Consider the following 17,188-nt stretch of genomic DNA (forward strand, 5'->3'; position numbering starts at 1 on the left):
AACTACTTCATGTACAGACAACCATATTAATATTTTGGTGTATGTCCAGTATTTTTTCCTTACACACAGTTTTTAATGGCTTTTCTGTTTTTAGGTTTTCTGCCTATCTATGTCACACCAGAGTTTTGTATCCTATTTTTGCATTATACTTTTCATATATTACTGTAAACTTTTTAAAAATAACTAACCATTAAAATTTACTGAATGTCATTTACCAGGCACTGTTCTAGACAGTATTAACTAGTTAATACTCTGAATAATCTAAGAGATTATTCCCATTTACCAATGAAAAATCTGAGGTACTAAAAGGTTAAATAACAGGTCCAAGGTCATACAGGTAGTAAATGGTAGAGCAATATACATAACCAATTGCATAATATTCTAATATTATGAACCACAAATTACTCAACCATTTATCTATTGTGAGACATTTAACCTATTTCTAATGCTTTACTATTATAAATAAAACTATATAAATCTCTTTTCAATCAACTTTCTCTTTTCTTTGTATTTTATCCTTAGAATAAATTTCCAAGAATCAAAATCACTGTCAAGGGACATAAGATTTTTTAATGCTCCTGATACAGTAGAAATGCTTTCCCCAAGGATTAAACCAATTTTCACAGCCATTAGTAATAAGAGTGCCTATTTTTTTTTTTTTACAATAGCCTCACAACTACTGGGTTTTATTTTTTAAATCTTTGGTAATGTTGCTTTAACTTTACATTTCTCTTATTACCAGCAACGTTGAACATTTCTTTTAAATTAAAAAAAAATTTTTTTTTACAGTTTATTTATTTTTGAGAGAGAAAGAGAGAGTACATGAATGGGGTAGGAACAGAAAGAGAGGGGAGAGAGAATCCCAAGCAGGCTCTGCAGGCTCTGTGCTGTCGGCACAGAGACCTATGTGGGGCTTGAACTCACAAATCGTGAGATCATGACCTGAGCCAAAACCAAGAGTCAGATGATTAACCAACTGAGCCACCCAGGTGCCCCGAACATTTCTTTATATCTGTGCATCAGTTTCATTTCTTCTTCTGGGAATAGTCTGACGTCATCTTGAAAGTCAAGTTAAGAACTGTTCTAAACCTCAACTGATGACTTAAATGTAAATGAATTTAAAACATGAAGGTTTCCTTAATAGCAAACATTTGACTTAATAATATTAAAATCCAGCATAAGTTTTATAAGAAAAAAGTACAATTTATCTTCATTACACAGTGGAAGCACAATCCTTAACATTGGTTGTTTAAAGGCATGAAATAATTTTTCACTTCTTTTCATTCTTGCTTCTTAAATATTTTCTGAACTGACACTAAATTTAACTGGTTTAGAAAAGCTGGTTACTATCTATCATTCTTTTTGAAGACTAAATCTATAAATAAAAGAAAAGATTTCTAGGTATCACAAAAGGATATAATAAGGGTTTTCTAGCAACAAAGAAGCCATTCGGGCTTCTTTAATCATAGGACGAGCCATTAGTGTTCGTCGTCTCCAGTAATGCTAAGGAAAGAAAAGATGACATACTTAAAGAATGTAATAACCACATCTGTGTTACAAAGAGTATGTTAACAAATTAGGGATTAAGGCGTCATAGAAAGTCTTACATGATCTCCTGTTCCAGCAAGATGAATGCATACAGGTTTATATTTGCTGTTCCACTCCTTAGGAACAATAAGTTGGAACCTATTTAAAATAAAACACAGAAGTAGAATTCTCTTTAGAAGATTTTCAATACAAACTTTTCAATTTGTAAATAATTAAATTATTTGGGAGAAGAGATCATTCAGAATTTTGACATTCAAATTATGATGAATAATTCATGTTTGCATAAAGGCAAATAAGATATTATAAATTTGCTATATTAGGATATTATATTAGGATATTAAAATATGCAGTACAATATAAACACAGAATTCATTGTAATCATTTTTACCTTATTCAGTATCACTTTATAAATGCATAATGAAATTTTCTTATTTTGTTGAGACATCAATATATATGAGTAAGTCTTAGAAACAACAACTCTCTACATAGCTCTGCTTTTTCTCCTTGCAGGAATAATGCTTGGTTGTACAAGCTGTTGATGTATCAGTAAAATACTTTATGTGATCTCTTTTGCTTTCCAACTTGGAGAAAAAGCAATCCATGCCAAATGCCAAAAAACAAAAAACAAAAAACAGTTTTCCCTATGTGTCATCTTCTTATTGTAGTAATTTGCTTTTCATTTAATGTTTTTTCCCTATAGGACTTTTACTTTAATTGTGGTAAAATACACGTAACATAAAATTTACCATTTTAACTATATTTAAGTTGTACAGTTCAGCAGCATTAAGTACATTTACATTGTTGGGGTGACACCTGGGTGGCTCAGTTAAGCTTCCAACTCTTGGTTTTGGCTGAAGTCATGATCTCATGGTTCGTGGGCTTGAGTCCCACATCAGGCTCTGCACTGCCAGCATAAAGCCTGCTTGGGATTCTCTCTCTCATCCTCTTTCTCTGCCCCTCCCCCACTCACTCTCTCAAAATTAATAAACTCAAAAAAATTTTTTTAAAAAGCATATTTACAGTGTCATGCAACAATCACCACCATTCATCTTCAGAACTTTATCTTCCTAAACTGGTTTACTTGCCTTTTTAATTTCCTTAGCAATTGATATTCTAGAATTATTATCTAGTATAATACTGCATTCTGTCAACTCAAGGTTTGACCTTAGGTAGCTGCATTCTCAGGCAACATAAACCTCAATTTTGAGCTTATTTTGCTTGTGCAGGGGACAATATCACTAGTTATCTATTATCAATAAATTGTTGAACACAGAATACACACAAGTACATTAGGAGGGTTCAGTGGTTCTTTCTGTTTTGTGCTCATGGGAACTAACTCTTAATTTTTAATCTCTTCATCAAAACTGCCAATGTTAACAACTCTGCTTCATTTTGCATTCTCAGAACTGTCCTGCTTCTTGATATTTTGATGATTTGGGGTAAATAAAAACATTTAAAAATGCTTTCTGTGAAATGCTGGACATCTCTGCTATTATTTTTTTCCTTCTGTTTCATAGCATTCCATGTAGAGACTTCATTATTGAAGAATAGCTTTAAATTAATAAGAATATTTTATTACAGTAATAACTGACCACTCATCTAATAGAGGCTCACTAATTAGTCTGTCTGCTCATATTACAGTACCTTCTCACAAGAGTATTTTCCAGTGCCCGTGATGAATAGGTAGAGTTCATGTGAGCTCCTCAGCTACAGTTGATTGGGCCTGGGGTAGTACAAATTAGGGCAGTACAGATTTGTTCTTTTGGTAGTCTGTAATTAGGACAGACTCCAGATTCTGTTGAGCTTTCACCATGAAGGCTCTGTGGAGCTGTGGTAGCTATTTTTTGTCACTGCATGAGAAGCAGAGAAAGATAAACTACCCACAGAGAAATGGCATGGGTCATAAAGCAGGGATAAGAGACCAGGAAGCATACAGGAAAGGGAGGTAGGGAAAGTATCTATATAGATCTTAATGGCTTCCCATTTTCAGCTTCCAAAATCTCTTTTTAAATACTGAGATAATTGACATATATTATTAGTTTCAGGTATATAATTTAATGATTTGATATATGTATGTATTGTGAAATGATCATCACAATAGTTAGCATCCATTACCACACATAGCTACAAAAATCCTTTTTCTTGTGATAAGAACTTTTAAGATCTACTGTCTTAGCAATTTTCAAATATACAATACAGTATTAACTACAGTCACCATGCTGTACATTATATCCTCAAGACTTATTTTATAACAAAGTTTGTACCTTTTGACCGCTTTCACCCAATTCACCCAGCCCCCACTCCCAACTCTGGCAACTACCAGTCTGTTCTTTGTATCTCTGAGTTCCAAGTTGTTGTCATCATTGTTTTAGATTCCACATATAAGTGAGAACATATGGTATCTGTCCTTGTCTGACTTATTTCACTTAGCATAATGTTCTCCAGGTCCATGTAGTTGCAAATGGGAGAATTTCCTTTTTTGTTGCTGTTGTTATTTAATTTACTTTGAAAAGAGAGGATGGAGGGGTAGAGAGAGGGAGAGGGAGAGAGAGAATCCCAAGAAGGCTCTGTGCTGTCAGTGCAGAGCCCAACATGGGGCTCAATCCCACCAACCACGAGATCATCACCTGAGCCAAAATCAAGAGTCAGACACTGAACCGTTCAACCAACTGAGCCATGTACATGCCCCTGGAGAGTTTCCTTCTTTCTTATGTCTGAATAATACTGCACTCCTTTTATATACCACTTCCTTATCCTTTCATCCACTGATGGACATTTAGGTTGGATCCATGTCTTGGCTATTGTAAATAATGCTGCAATGAACACGGGGGTGCAGATATTTTCTCAAATCAATGTTCTTGTTTCCCTCAAATATATACCCAGAAGTGGAGTTGCTGGATCATATATGGTAGTTCTATTTTTAATTTAAAAAAAAAATTTTTAATGTTTATTTTCTTGAGAGAGAGACAGAGTACAAGCGGGGGAGAAGCAGAGAGAGAGGGAGCTGAAGTAGGCTCCAGGCTCTGAGCTGTTAGCATAGAGCCCGATGTGGGGCTCAAACTCATGAACTGTGAGATCACAACCTGAGGCAAAGTAGGATGCTTAACTGACTGAGCCACCCAGGTGCCCCGCCCTGTATATTTTAAAAGAATGTGTATTCAGATGCTGTTGGATATAATATTTTGTGAATATCTAGGTTAAGTCCACTTGATCTAATGGGTAGTTTGAGTCCAATGTTTTCTTACTGATTTTCTGTCTGGATCATCTATCCATTGCTGCAAGTCAGGTATTAAAGCTCCCTACTGTATTCTATTGCTGCCTTCAAGTTTGTTAATTTTTTTAAATATATATTTAGCTCCTATATTGGGTACATAAATATTTACAAATGTTATATCCTCTTGTTAGACTGATCCCTTTATCATTATATAATGACCTTCTTTACCCCTTATCCAGTATTTGTTTTTAATGTTTATTTTTGAGAAAGAGGGAGGGAGGGGCAGAGAGAGGGGGGAACAGAGAATCTGAAGCAGGCTCTGTGCTGACAGCAGACAGCTCGATTCAGGGCTCAAACTCATGAACCATTAGATCATGACCTGAACCAAAGTCAGATGCTTAACTGACTGAGCCACCCAGGTGCCCCTCCAATCTTTGTCTTTTTTGTATGATATAATATAGCTATCTTTATTTTCTTTTGACTTTCATTTGCATGGAATATCTTTTTCCATACCTTTACTTTCAGTCTATGTATGTCCTTCATCTGAAGTGAATCTTTTTTTCTTAAACAGTTTTCTTTTAAAGCTTATTTATTTAAGTAATCTTTACACTCAATGTGGAGCTCGAACTCACAAACCCGAGATCAAGAGTTGAATGATCTTCCAATTGAGCCAGCTAGGTGCCCTGGAAGTGAGTCTTTTATAGGCAGCACATACTTGAGTCCTGTTTTTTCTTTTTTTTCAATCCATTCAGCCAGTCTAAGTCTTTTGATTAGAGAATTCAGTTGGTTTACATTTAAAGTGATTATTGACCATTATAAATTTATTATTGCCATTTTGTTTACTGTTTTCTGGCTGTTGTTATTCTTTTTATTATTTTATTATTCTTTTGTTCCTTTCTTCTTTTTGTCTCTTTGTGATTTGATGATTTTCTGTAGTGGAATGCTTAGATTTCTTTCTCTTTGTCTTTTGTTTATCTAATAGGTTTTATCTTTGTGGTTCCATTAGGCTTATATAAATTACCTTATTTATAACAGTCTCTTTTCTATAGTTTTATTCTGCTTCACCCCACGTTTACCGGGAGCAATGCTAAATAATTATTGCAATTAATGCTAACCAATTAAAAATAGTATGCCATTGATATTATAACTGTAAGTAAAAAATAATTTACTACTTTAAACTTTCTGAATAAAAATTCTTACCTTGCTATAACAGATTCAATTGGCATTATATCAGGCACATAGTGGGCCATGGGGGAAACAAAGTGTCCATCTAGGATCTTACAGTCTGACTGCTCTTCAATCTAAAAGAAAAGCAAGACCAAAATGTATACATACATATAGACTAAGGTCTATCATGCATGTTTTAATATAAAAAAGTTCCATTCAATTAAAAATTTTTTCACTGACTACAATGTATTCTTTTGCCCCAGTCAGTTTTCTGAAGGCATGGCTCCTCACACACATTTCTTTTCCTTTTACATCCTTTACTACAGGCTAGTTGGAAAAGTAAACTATAAATAAACTGCATTTGTACAAAAGCATGAAATAAGTCAATAAAATACTAGTTGGAAGAATTCAAAAATATCAAAGTAAACATAAGAACAATTTACAAAGAAACTGTAAAAATAATTTACCACAATTAAATAAGGGTTGACTTGATGTTTAAGCAATCCATTGAGACAATGAGTCATGTAAACATTAAATAAGGAGAAATGTATATTTATATTTATAGCAAAGGCATTTGCTAATGTCTGACACCTAAACTTTCCCTTCATCAGTTATTTTTTATAAATAAAAAATCTTTATCAGGTCAGTAATCAAAATTAAATTAGCAGTAAAGCACCACATATTTTCATTAAAATTGTAAACAAAAAATTTTATCTGTGGATACCATATATAACCATCTTATTTTAAAACAAAAATTCTAGCCAGTAATGTCTTATTAAATAATCCACATTTTGTTTTGCATGTGACTTAAAATGCTACTTTATCATGAAGTAAGTTTTAATAAGTTATAACATTATTTTCAATCCTTTATTGGGTTTTATAAGTCTATCTTTTTCCCCCCACTCGTTTAAAAGGTTTTTTTTGGTTTTTGGCTTCCAAGTTTTTATTTAAATTCTAGCTAGTTAACATACAGTGCAATATTAGTTTCAGATGTAGAATTTAGTGGTTCATCACTTAACATCAAATACCCAGTGCACATCACAGCAAGTGCCCTCCTTAATCCCCATCACCTGTTTAACCCATTCCTCCATCTGCCTCCCCTCTGGTAGCCATCAATTTGTTTTCTATAGTTAAGAGTCTGTTTCTTGGTTTGCCTCCCTCTCTCTCTTTTTTCCCCTTTGGTTCATTTGTTTCTTAAATTCCACATATGAGTGAAATCACACAGTATTTTTTTCACTGAGCTTAATACTAACTCCATCCACGTCATTGCGAATGGCAAGATTTCATTCTTTTTTTATGGTTGAGTAATATTCCATTGTGTGTGTGTGTGTGTGTGTGTGTGTGTGTATACACTACATCTTCTTCATCCATTCATCAGGTGATGGCCACTTGGGCTGTCTCCATAATCTGGCTATTGTAGATAATGCTTATTAGCCTACCTTTCATTTATACTAATATCATGCTGTTTGATCATGCTGCAGCTTTATAATATCTATTGACAAATGACTGAAGTAGGTTTTCCTTATCACTCTTCTTTTTTAGGTGTTCCTGATCTGATTGTACTTTCATGATTCTTCCCAAAATAATTTTAAGATCATTTTATAGACTTCAGTTCTAAATTGAGTATTTTAATTAGGATTGCACTGCATTTTTTGAAAATGGTAAGGAGACCTGATGTGTACAATATGAATTTATATGATTTAGAATAATAAATTATTTGATAAAGGAGGCAGCACAGATTAATGTGAAAGGGAGTAATAATCCCACAAATAGTGTTGGGACAAATGGCAACTTGGTAAGAAAAAAAAGCAATTTAGAACCATAAGTAATATAGACTTAAAAATTAAACCAGCTATAACTCAACAATAAAAAGATGAATAACCCGGTTAAAAATAGGCAATGATTTCATAGATGTCTCCAAAGAAGACATACAAATGGCCACTAAGCACATGAAAAGATGCTCAACATCACAGTTATAAGGGAAAGGCATATTGAAAACCACCCACTAGGATGGCTATTTAATACAAATAGTGTGAATGTGGACAAATTGGAACTATTATACACTACTGGTCGGAAAAGTAAAATGGTGCACTTTGGAAAACAGTTCTTAGTTCGTCAAAAAGTTAAGCACAGAATTACCATATGACCCAGAAATTCCACTACTAGATTAATATCAAAAAAATTCAAAACATATATACACAAAATCACTTGAACATGAATGTTCACAGCCTTATTAATAATAGTCAAAGAGCAGAAACAATCCATATGTTCATTAGCTGATAAATGGATAAACAAAATGTCACATATCTATACAATGGAATATTATTTACCAATAAAAAAGAAGGTAATGTTACATAACATGGATGAACCAAGAAATTTTTGCTAAGTGAAATAAGCCAGACACAAAGACCTCATATTATATGATTCCATTTATATGAAAAGTCTAGAATAGGTCCATTGAGATAGCAGATTAGTGGCTGCTAACAGGTGGGAGGCTGGGGAAGTAGGAAGTAACAGCTAATGGGTACATAGTTTCTTTTTGAGGAGATAAAAATGTTCTGGAATTAGGTAGTGATAGTGGTGATGTTTGCACATCTTAGGAAGAATATAAAAAACAACAACACTTAACTGCACACCTTAAAAAAGGTGAATTTCATGGCAGGTGAATTTTACTTCAATTTTTAAAAACCAAAAGAGACAGTAATGGGAACAATAGGGGAAGAGGAAGGGATGCATCCCCAAATCTTAACAGTAATTTTTCCTTGGGATACAAATAGAATTAAGCAGTGGAAAGTGACAGAAAGTTAGCTTTTTGATTTTTTACTTGGTATGCTTTTAATTTGTTTGTTTTAAGCCTGTGATTTTTAATAGGAAAAAAAACCAGGTAAATAGTAACATTGAGCAAAATTTGAGGGAGAAATGTTCTAAATCCAGAAGCTATAGAAAGAATAGCTATATGGTATGGATGAGGGATTTCCAATGTATAAAATTTTGTTTTTAGTAGTGGAACTGTTTTGAAAAATGAAATCCTCTAAGGATATCCAATACATATAAGAGATGAAAATAGAGTTACTTTGATTGAAGGGCAATGAGAGATATGAAGGCTATGCATTTGTACCCCTTCCCCAACAATACTTCAATTATCCAATTATATAATCCTAGAACTTTTTTACAGAAAAACGTGGTTGCTAAAAAACAACACTATTTCAAATATATTCTCTAATTTTCTCTAATGTTACTGCGTTTTCTTTCTACCATTCTTTCACCAATTAACTATTTCCCATAACATTTCCCTGATGTTATTTAATAGGCGTTTTGGTTAACAACTTCTCATGTGCTGATTCTCCAAGTAGAATACTTCCCTGTATTACTCATAATTCTTAAATATTTTAATCCTTCTGATCCTAAAGATACAAAATGAGGCTCAAAAAGATGAAGCCTTAAATATTTTCTTCTGTTTAAGCAAGTACTAAATATATGCTCTCATATACATGATTACAATTATTATAAGCATCCTATTAGGATACATATGGTATTTATTTTAATCATATTAAATGAAAAGTCTATACTGTACTCATGTTTTAGTGTTTATTATTATACTCCAATATTCAACTTATTCTTTTTTTAAGCTTTATTTTATTATTATTATTATTATTTAAGATTTTATTTTCAAGTAATGTCTATACCCAACATGGGCTTGAACTCACTCCATTGACTGAGCCAGCCAGACACCCCTCAACCTATTCTTGACACATATTTATGTTAAACCAGAATTTCTGTAATTGCATTTCTTTCATTTAAATACCTTATCAATGTGTACTGGGTAATCACTTGAAACCAGATTCTGACATCTTTCTCGATTTCCAATCATCTTTCTGAATTCGAAGAGTCTATTAGGATAAGGGGGGAAAAAGGGAAAAATTCAATATGCCCATTAAACAGGGAGTGATGTATAATGCTGAAAAATTTGCAAGTCCAGTTCATAAGCTATGTTAAAATTTAATTCAAATCATTAGAGAAAAAGATGAGGCTACTGGTTTTTATTCAAGCTGGACATCTTATCCATAAAACATTTGAGAAATATCATTGTTCAGAAAGCAATTAACATATGCAATACTCAAAATTAAAGGCATAAATCCTGAAAATTCATTTTCTTAAGTCCAGATACTTCTATGACCTACAGTATATGCCAGCTTTATAGTCATTACAAATTCAATTTACATGAGGAAGCTCTATCCCTGGAAACTATAAGCAACTTAAAAATAATTAAAGTTCAAAATCTACTTTGTATTTGAGAGCTCTTTATTTTTAATTTTAAAATTACTTTTAACATAATTTATGATTATATGGGATAAAACGGAAATAATTAAAAAGACAGAAGAGAAAAAGCAATTTAATATTTTATATACTTTAATGCTTAAGTTGTCAATCACTTCATATTTATAACAAAGGATTGTATCACTGAAAAAAAAATTTTAATTTTTTTTACTAAAACAAATTTAGAATAAACATTAAGAAAAAAGTGGTTACCTTTTGAGATCCTCTGGCCTCCCCCATCCTCTGATAAAAAGTTTTGTGAGGAGAAGTCTCCGGTATAGAATATCTAACTTGCTGACACCCATTAGTAACAAACAAACATCTATGAAACAAAATTTAAAATAACTTTAAAATATTTTATTTTAGGCACTAGGTCAATTTCCTAGCCATCTCTTTAAATATCAGGTAAAAATTACAGATTGATCTACTCTCCTTGGAACTTTGCAACTTTCAAACATACTATCCATTTATCTGTGTGTATTTATTTTATTTTAGAAAGAGTGTGCATGTGCGAGTGGGGGAGGGGCAGAGGGGGGAGGGGTAAAGGGAGGGAGAGGGAGAGAGAGAGAGAGAGAGAGGCAGGGGGAGGGAGAGAGAGAGACAGACAGACAGACAAAGAATCTTAATCTCTGTTCAGCATGGAGCCTGATGCTGGGCTCCATCCCACGACCCTGGGATCATGACCTCAGCCAAAATAAAGAGTCCAACGCTCAAGCAACTAAGCCACCCAGGTGCCACATATATATGCGTGTGTGTGTGTGTGTGTGTGTGTGTGTGTGTGTGTGTGTGTTTAATTTATTTATTTTGAGAGAGAGCAAGTGAGCATGAGCAGGGCCGGGGCAGAGGGAGGGAGACAGAGAATCCCAAGCAGGCTCCCTACTGCTAGTTCAGAGGCCGACGTGGGGCTCACATTCATAAACCGAACAGTGAGATCATGACCTTAGCCCAAACCAAGAGTTAGATGCCTACCCAACTGAGCCAGCAGGTGCCAATATACCGTATATTTTTAACTATAGTTACCATAATGTACATTACACCCCCCAGAACTATTTATCTTACAGATCTTAAAAATATTCATTGCAAGAAAAAAATGTGTAACTATATTTGGTGATGGATGTTAAACTTATTGTGATAATCATTTCACAATATATACGTAAGTCAAATCATTATGCTGTAAGTTTTAAATTAATACAATGTTACATATTAATTATATGTCAATAAAACTGGAGAAAAAATTTAAGATTGAGATTAAACTATGTACCTTAAATTTATTCTCTCAGATATAAGATGTGAAATATAGACAAAAGGAACTGGGATGAAAGTAGAGAAGATAAACTGTGTATTCTTTTAGGGTAAGGTCTTCCCATCTTCAGCACAGCACAGCAACTAACACTCAATATTTACTGGATAACAATAGCTGTAGCTATTACTTATGTAGTAGTGTACAATCTGCCACGCATCATTTTGTAAAAATACAAACACATATACATACACATTCTTGTTTAAACCTCCCAACAACTTTATGAAGAAGGATCTATTATCCCAACTGAAGCACGGAGAAAATAGGTGATTTATCTAAGATCACAGAGCTAGTGGTAGGTAGAGCTAAAACTGAATCCCAGGCACACAGCAAGATCTAACTACTATTCTACATTGCCTGTCTACTAAACTATGATTCATGAAAACTTCGTACCACTTATTTAACTTTCCCAAATATTTCTAAAGTGTTTTTTTTAATTTTATTTTATTTTTAAATACCTGCCTGTCTTTTCAAACGGAATGGTGTAGTTTTGATTTGTGGGCAAAATGTGACTCATTTTCAGGGTTTATTCTACCTAGAAAAATGGAAAATAGAAATGTGCATTTCTATCAGTGAGTTTTAGTAAGTACTTATCTATTATTTTGAATGTTTTAATGGAACCACCACTTATGTTTTATACTTTTGCTCTTTGATTTGTAACAAAATACAAGTTTAACTTAATGTTCCTCTTTGTTTACATAGGTATACAACCCAAACTACCATTAAGTGGGCTGGTACTTTATTGTTTTTACGACTGGACCAGCAAAACCAAATCATTCATATTGCCTCTCACAATTCTTAGGACCAAGAACAAACAATTACTAGATAATATACTTGTTAAGCAATACAGTATAAAGACAGAGTACAGTATTTAGTATTTCTTAATACCACTTTCTTTTTGCCAATTTTCATGTGTTAATCAATTTTTATTCCTTTAATTTTTAAAAAAAAATTTTATCCACCTTTGAGAGAGAGACACACACACAGAGTACAAGTAGGGGAGGAGCAGAGAGAGAGGGAGACACAGAATCCAAAGCAGGCTCCAGGCTCTGAGCTGTCAGTGCAGAGCCTGACATGGGGCTTGAACTCGCAAGCTGAGAGATCATAACCTGAGCTGAAGTCTGATGATTAACTGACTGAGACACCCAGGCGCCCCAATTAATTTTTAACCTTGATTAAAATTTGGTTTTGGCATAATAATGTTACGGAAAAGAAACCATAATGCATATCCAGCTTTGTTTATTATACTACTTGTATCTACCGCTATAAATAAATAAACGTATTCTGGTTACCAGAGTCCAGTAAATTATCATCATTCAGTTTCCCAAAAATGCAAGTTTCTGAACTTTTAAGAATATTACTTTTTTCATTTAAGCAATAAATATTAAGTGCTTACTATATGCTAAGCATTATTTTAGGTCCTGTGCTATAAGATGATCAAGGCACATTCTTCCTTTCACAGATCTTGTATTTTCATGTAGGAAAAATATTATTTTTTTTAAAAAGCAAAGAATAGATGATGACAACACTATAAAGATAATATAACAAGAGAGTGTGATAAAGAAGACTCCTTTGATTGTCCAAAAAAAGCCCCACTTAACCATGGAGGTAACATTTAAGCCAAGACCTACATAAGAAGAAGCAGCAGCCAAAACTTTAAACTGCAAATCTCATTAAAATTATGTACTTCCTGAAGTCTACTCATGGACAGTGTTCCAATAAAATTTGTAAAAACTATCTAGTCAGTTGGTAAAGCACAGGAATAGATAATTTACGTAAGAGGAAAGGCAAAAGAAAATGATCACATGCCCTCTTCTTTGCTATTTCACAGATTCTCACTGTAACTTTTTTGTTTAAGTAGGCTTCATGCCCATCACTGAGCCCAATGTGGAGCTTGAACTCATGACCCTGAGATCAAGACCTGAGCGTGAGTCAGATGCTTAACTGACTGAGCCTCCCAGGCACTCACTCATTTTAACATTTTTAAATTCAAACAATAGAGAAGGAGATACAGTAAAAAGAGGAAGAATAGTCTTGTTCCCATTACTTCCTTCTACTTTTCAGAGATACTTAGTGCTAACAGTTTGGAATTTGTTTTCCTTGATATTATTTACTTACCTACACAAACTCAAAACTTAGGAGGGGCACCTGGATGGCTCAGTCAGTTAAATGTCGACTTCAGCTCAGGTCATTATCTCCCAGTTCGTGAGTTTGAGTCATGGAAAGGGCTCTGTGCTGACAGCTCAGAGCCTGGAGTCTGTTTCAGATTCCTTGTCTCCCTCTTTCTCTGCCCCTCCCCCACTTGTACTCTGTCTCTGAGTCTCTCAAAAATAAACGGTAAAAAAAATTTTTTTAATTAAAAAACTTAGTTTTGGCAGGATTCAAACAACATAAAAATATATAGAGCAAAGCTGAGAAGTCTCTCTTTACTCCTGTGAAGCTTCCTCTCTTCCCAAATGGTGACCGTTGTTTTTAATGTTATATACCTGTGAGCCCTATCCATTTATACATGTACACATATTTTAGGAGTTTTTGGTTTTTTTTTTTTTTTAAGACAGAAGGGACCAACTTCATATTTGTCTTTTTCCAATGTTCTTCCTCACCATGCTGATTTATAGGACCGCCTCATTTTTTTTTCTAATAATAGGTGAGTTCAGCCCATTTATATTTATTATGATACCTTTTGGGTTTAGTTTTTGTTCCATTTTTGGTTTTACTGATTTTTTTGGTTTTTAAAAATTATTCACATTTAATTGTTTTACATTTGAGTATATATAAATTTGAAAGAGATATTTAAGGTTCAGTATGTCAAAATGGCTAAGAGCATACACTTTTCCCTTGGTTGAATCCTCTATCATGTGACTTTGCGCAAGTTGCTTACCCTTTCTGTCATATACCTGTGAGTCATCTGTAAAATGGGGATAACGACAGTACTTACCTGTAAGGATTGGCATGAGAAGTAAGTGAGTTACTTGGGCTCCTGGGTGGCTCAGTTGGTTAAGCATCCCACTTCTGCCCAGGTCATGATCTCATGGTTCATGAGTTTGAGCCCCCCCTCAGGCTCTCTGCTGTTAGCACAGAGCCCGCTCCAGATCCTCTGATCCCCTCTCTCTGCCCCTCCTCTGCTTACATGTGCATGCATCCTTTCTCTCTCTCAAAAATAAACATTTAAAGAATAGAAATAAAAAATAAATAAAATGAGTTACTATTTATGAAGCACTTAAACAGTATTTTGAAATTTAAGTGCTATACCTACTGCTAATACCAACAATATTACTGATTATCACCTACTGCTAATACCAACAATATTACTGATTATCCTTATTGTGGGGTCTCCCAAATGGATGGCGGGAGCACCAAATATGGGGCAACCCGACTGGGTGGAAGCCAGCAGTGCAAAAGGTGAAAGAACTCATCCAGGGCAGAACAATGGAGACAGACGTTTATGAATACACTCACTGCAAGGAAGCTGCAGGCAGGATAGCAAAACAGAGACTGTCTGCCATGAGGCTGTAGTGGGGAGCCATAGTTTTAGGGCAGAGTGAGGGAGCCTGGGAACATATGTAATTTTCCCATTTTTGGTAATGTTAGGAACTGTGCCTGGTTGTAACTGGTCAGTTAGAGTCTAAGGCTATTACAAGGTGGTCTAATGGGCCTATGTGTTCAGCCAGGGGTCACTGTGGGCCCTTCTACCTTACTCAGGTTTCCATTATTTAAGTTGGTTGCCCAAAAGTGGTCTCTACACTTATAACTTTATTTAATACTTAAACCTATATTTCCACGTTCTACACAGTATTTGTTAATTCCAGATATAAATAATGGTGGATATATTTACTCCCTTCTCTCCACCACTCAATTCTTTGTTGATATTTTTTCATATGCTTATCTATGAACCTTTAGGTATATTAGTATCTCTAACCTGATATATTCGCTTTAAAAGATATCTCTGACACTAACTGTGAAACTTGATTCACAGCAAAAAAGCTTTTACCATTCTATTAATTTTAAAAATTAGCTTTACATGCATTCTACAAATTTTCTAAAATGTTTATATAATCAAACCAATCCATCTCACCACATCCTTAACACACTGGAAGAAGGGTATGATTCAATTTTTTTAATGTTACATCTCCCCCCCCCTTTTTTTTTGTAGTTTTAAGTTTATATTTAAATTCCAGTTAACATACAATGTAATATTAATTTCAGGTATAGAATTTACTGATTCATTACTTACATACAGCACTCACTACTCATCACAAGTGCCCTCCTCACTACCTATCACTCATTTTCCTGTCATTGGAGAACACTATAAAATATTTTTTTATCAACCAGATTTCTAGAAACATTATTTTTTTCTCTACTGCTAATTGCTATTTTTTAAACCTAGAATTCTTTTATAAACATAGATCTAGTTCTAAAACCTACATTCCTTTTTTATTTTTTTTATTAAAAAAATTTTTTTAATGTTTACTTATTTTTGAGAGCGAGTGAGCGGGGGAGGGACAGAGAGAGAGGGAGACACAGAAACTGAAGCAGGCTCCAGGCTCTGAGCTGCCAGCACAGAGCCCAAAGTAGGGCCTGAACCCATGAACCGTGACATCATGACCTGAACCAAAGTCTGGCACTTAACCAACTGAGCCACCCAGTCGCCCTACATTCCATTTTTAAAACCCCTTTTAAGTAGCTTTTACAAACTGTTGTTTTACTGTTTATACGTCTACAATGAACTTTTCATTTACATTCCAATTATATTTGTCATAACTTATACAATATCCTATTTGTAATGTAACCAATAGTGTGTTTAATTCACATATTAACTTAGTAACACTGTTATTATTTTTTTAGCCTTTTCATCCAGTTTTCTTTATTTCCTCCATTAATATTTTATTCTGTCCTTTAAGTATTTTTATTAAACATGTTACATGACTAATAGGCTATGAATATGATTCCTTTTTCTTTTTTCTTAAACAGGATTTTTTGTAGATTTTTTTAAAATTAAAATTTATTTACTTAATTCAATTCAGTTAACATACTGTGCAGTATTGGTTTCAGGAGTAGAACCCAGCGATTCATCACTTACATACAACACCCAGTGCTCATCCCACAAGTGCCCTCCTTAATGCCCATCATCCACTTAGCCCAATCCCCCAACTACCTCTCCTTCAGCAACCCTGTTTGCTCTCTGTATTTAAGAGTCTCTTGGGGAGCCTGGGTGGCTCAGTCAGTTGGGCATCCGGCTCCGGCATAGGTCATGATCTCACGGTTTGTGAGTTCAAGCCCCGCATTGGGCTGACTGGTGAGCCTGGAGCCTGCTTCGGATTCTGTCTCATTCTCTCTCTGCCCCTCCCCCACTTGTGCGCGTGCGCGCGCTCTCTCTCTCTCTCTCTCTCTCTCTCTCAAAAATAAATAAATGTAAAAAAAAAAAAGTCTCTTATGGTTTGTCTCCCTGTTTTTATCTTATTTTTCCTTCTCTTCCCTATGTTCATCTGCTGTATTTCTTAAATTCCACATGAGTGAAATCATATGATATTTGTCTTTCTCTGACTTATTTCACTTACCATAATACACTTAGGTCCCATCCATGATGTTGCAAAGGGCAAGATTTCATTCTTTCTGATTGCCAAGTAGTATTCCATTATATA

General features: G+C 34.2%; 2 protein-coding genes across 3 annotated transcripts in view; one reads left to right on the forward strand and one right to left on the reverse strand.

Annotated features, from left to right (window-relative positions):
- The window catches only part of MFSD8 (major facilitator superfamily domain containing 8), a 150,843-nt gene that overhangs the window by 42,348 nt on the left and 91,307 nt on the right, over nt 1-17,188 (forward strand). The window lies entirely within an intron of this gene.
- The window catches only part of ABHD18 (abhydrolase domain containing 18), a 43,144-nt gene that overhangs the window by 17,099 nt on the left and 8,857 nt on the right, over nt 1-17,188 (reverse strand). The window contains exons 2-6 of one of the 2 annotated variants that reach the window (XM_053216977.1): nt 10,460-10,568; nt 9,735-9,819; nt 5,963-6,063; nt 1,608-1,686; nt 1,417-1,503 (exon numbers count right to left, since the gene is read on the reverse strand). In XM_053216977.1, the coding sequence (XP_053072952.1) occupies nt 1,417-1,503; nt 1,608-1,686; nt 5,963-6,063; nt 9,735-9,819; nt 10,460-10,551 (444 nt within the window). In that variant the 5' untranslated portion in view covers nt 10,552-10,568. Of the gene's footprint in view, nt 1-1,416; nt 1,504-1,607; nt 1,687-5,962; nt 6,064-9,734; nt 9,820-10,459; nt 10,569-17,188 lie in introns of those variants that run through there. The other variant, XM_053216978.1, reaches the window with a different exon arrangement.

Source organism: Acinonyx jubatus, chromosome B1 (genome assembly GCF_027475565.1).
Source record: "Acinonyx jubatus isolate Ajub_Pintada_27869175 chromosome B1, VMU_Ajub_asm_v1.0, whole genome shotgun sequence".
Taxonomy (NCBI): Eukaryota; Metazoa; Chordata; class Mammalia; order Carnivora; family Felidae; genus Acinonyx; species Acinonyx jubatus.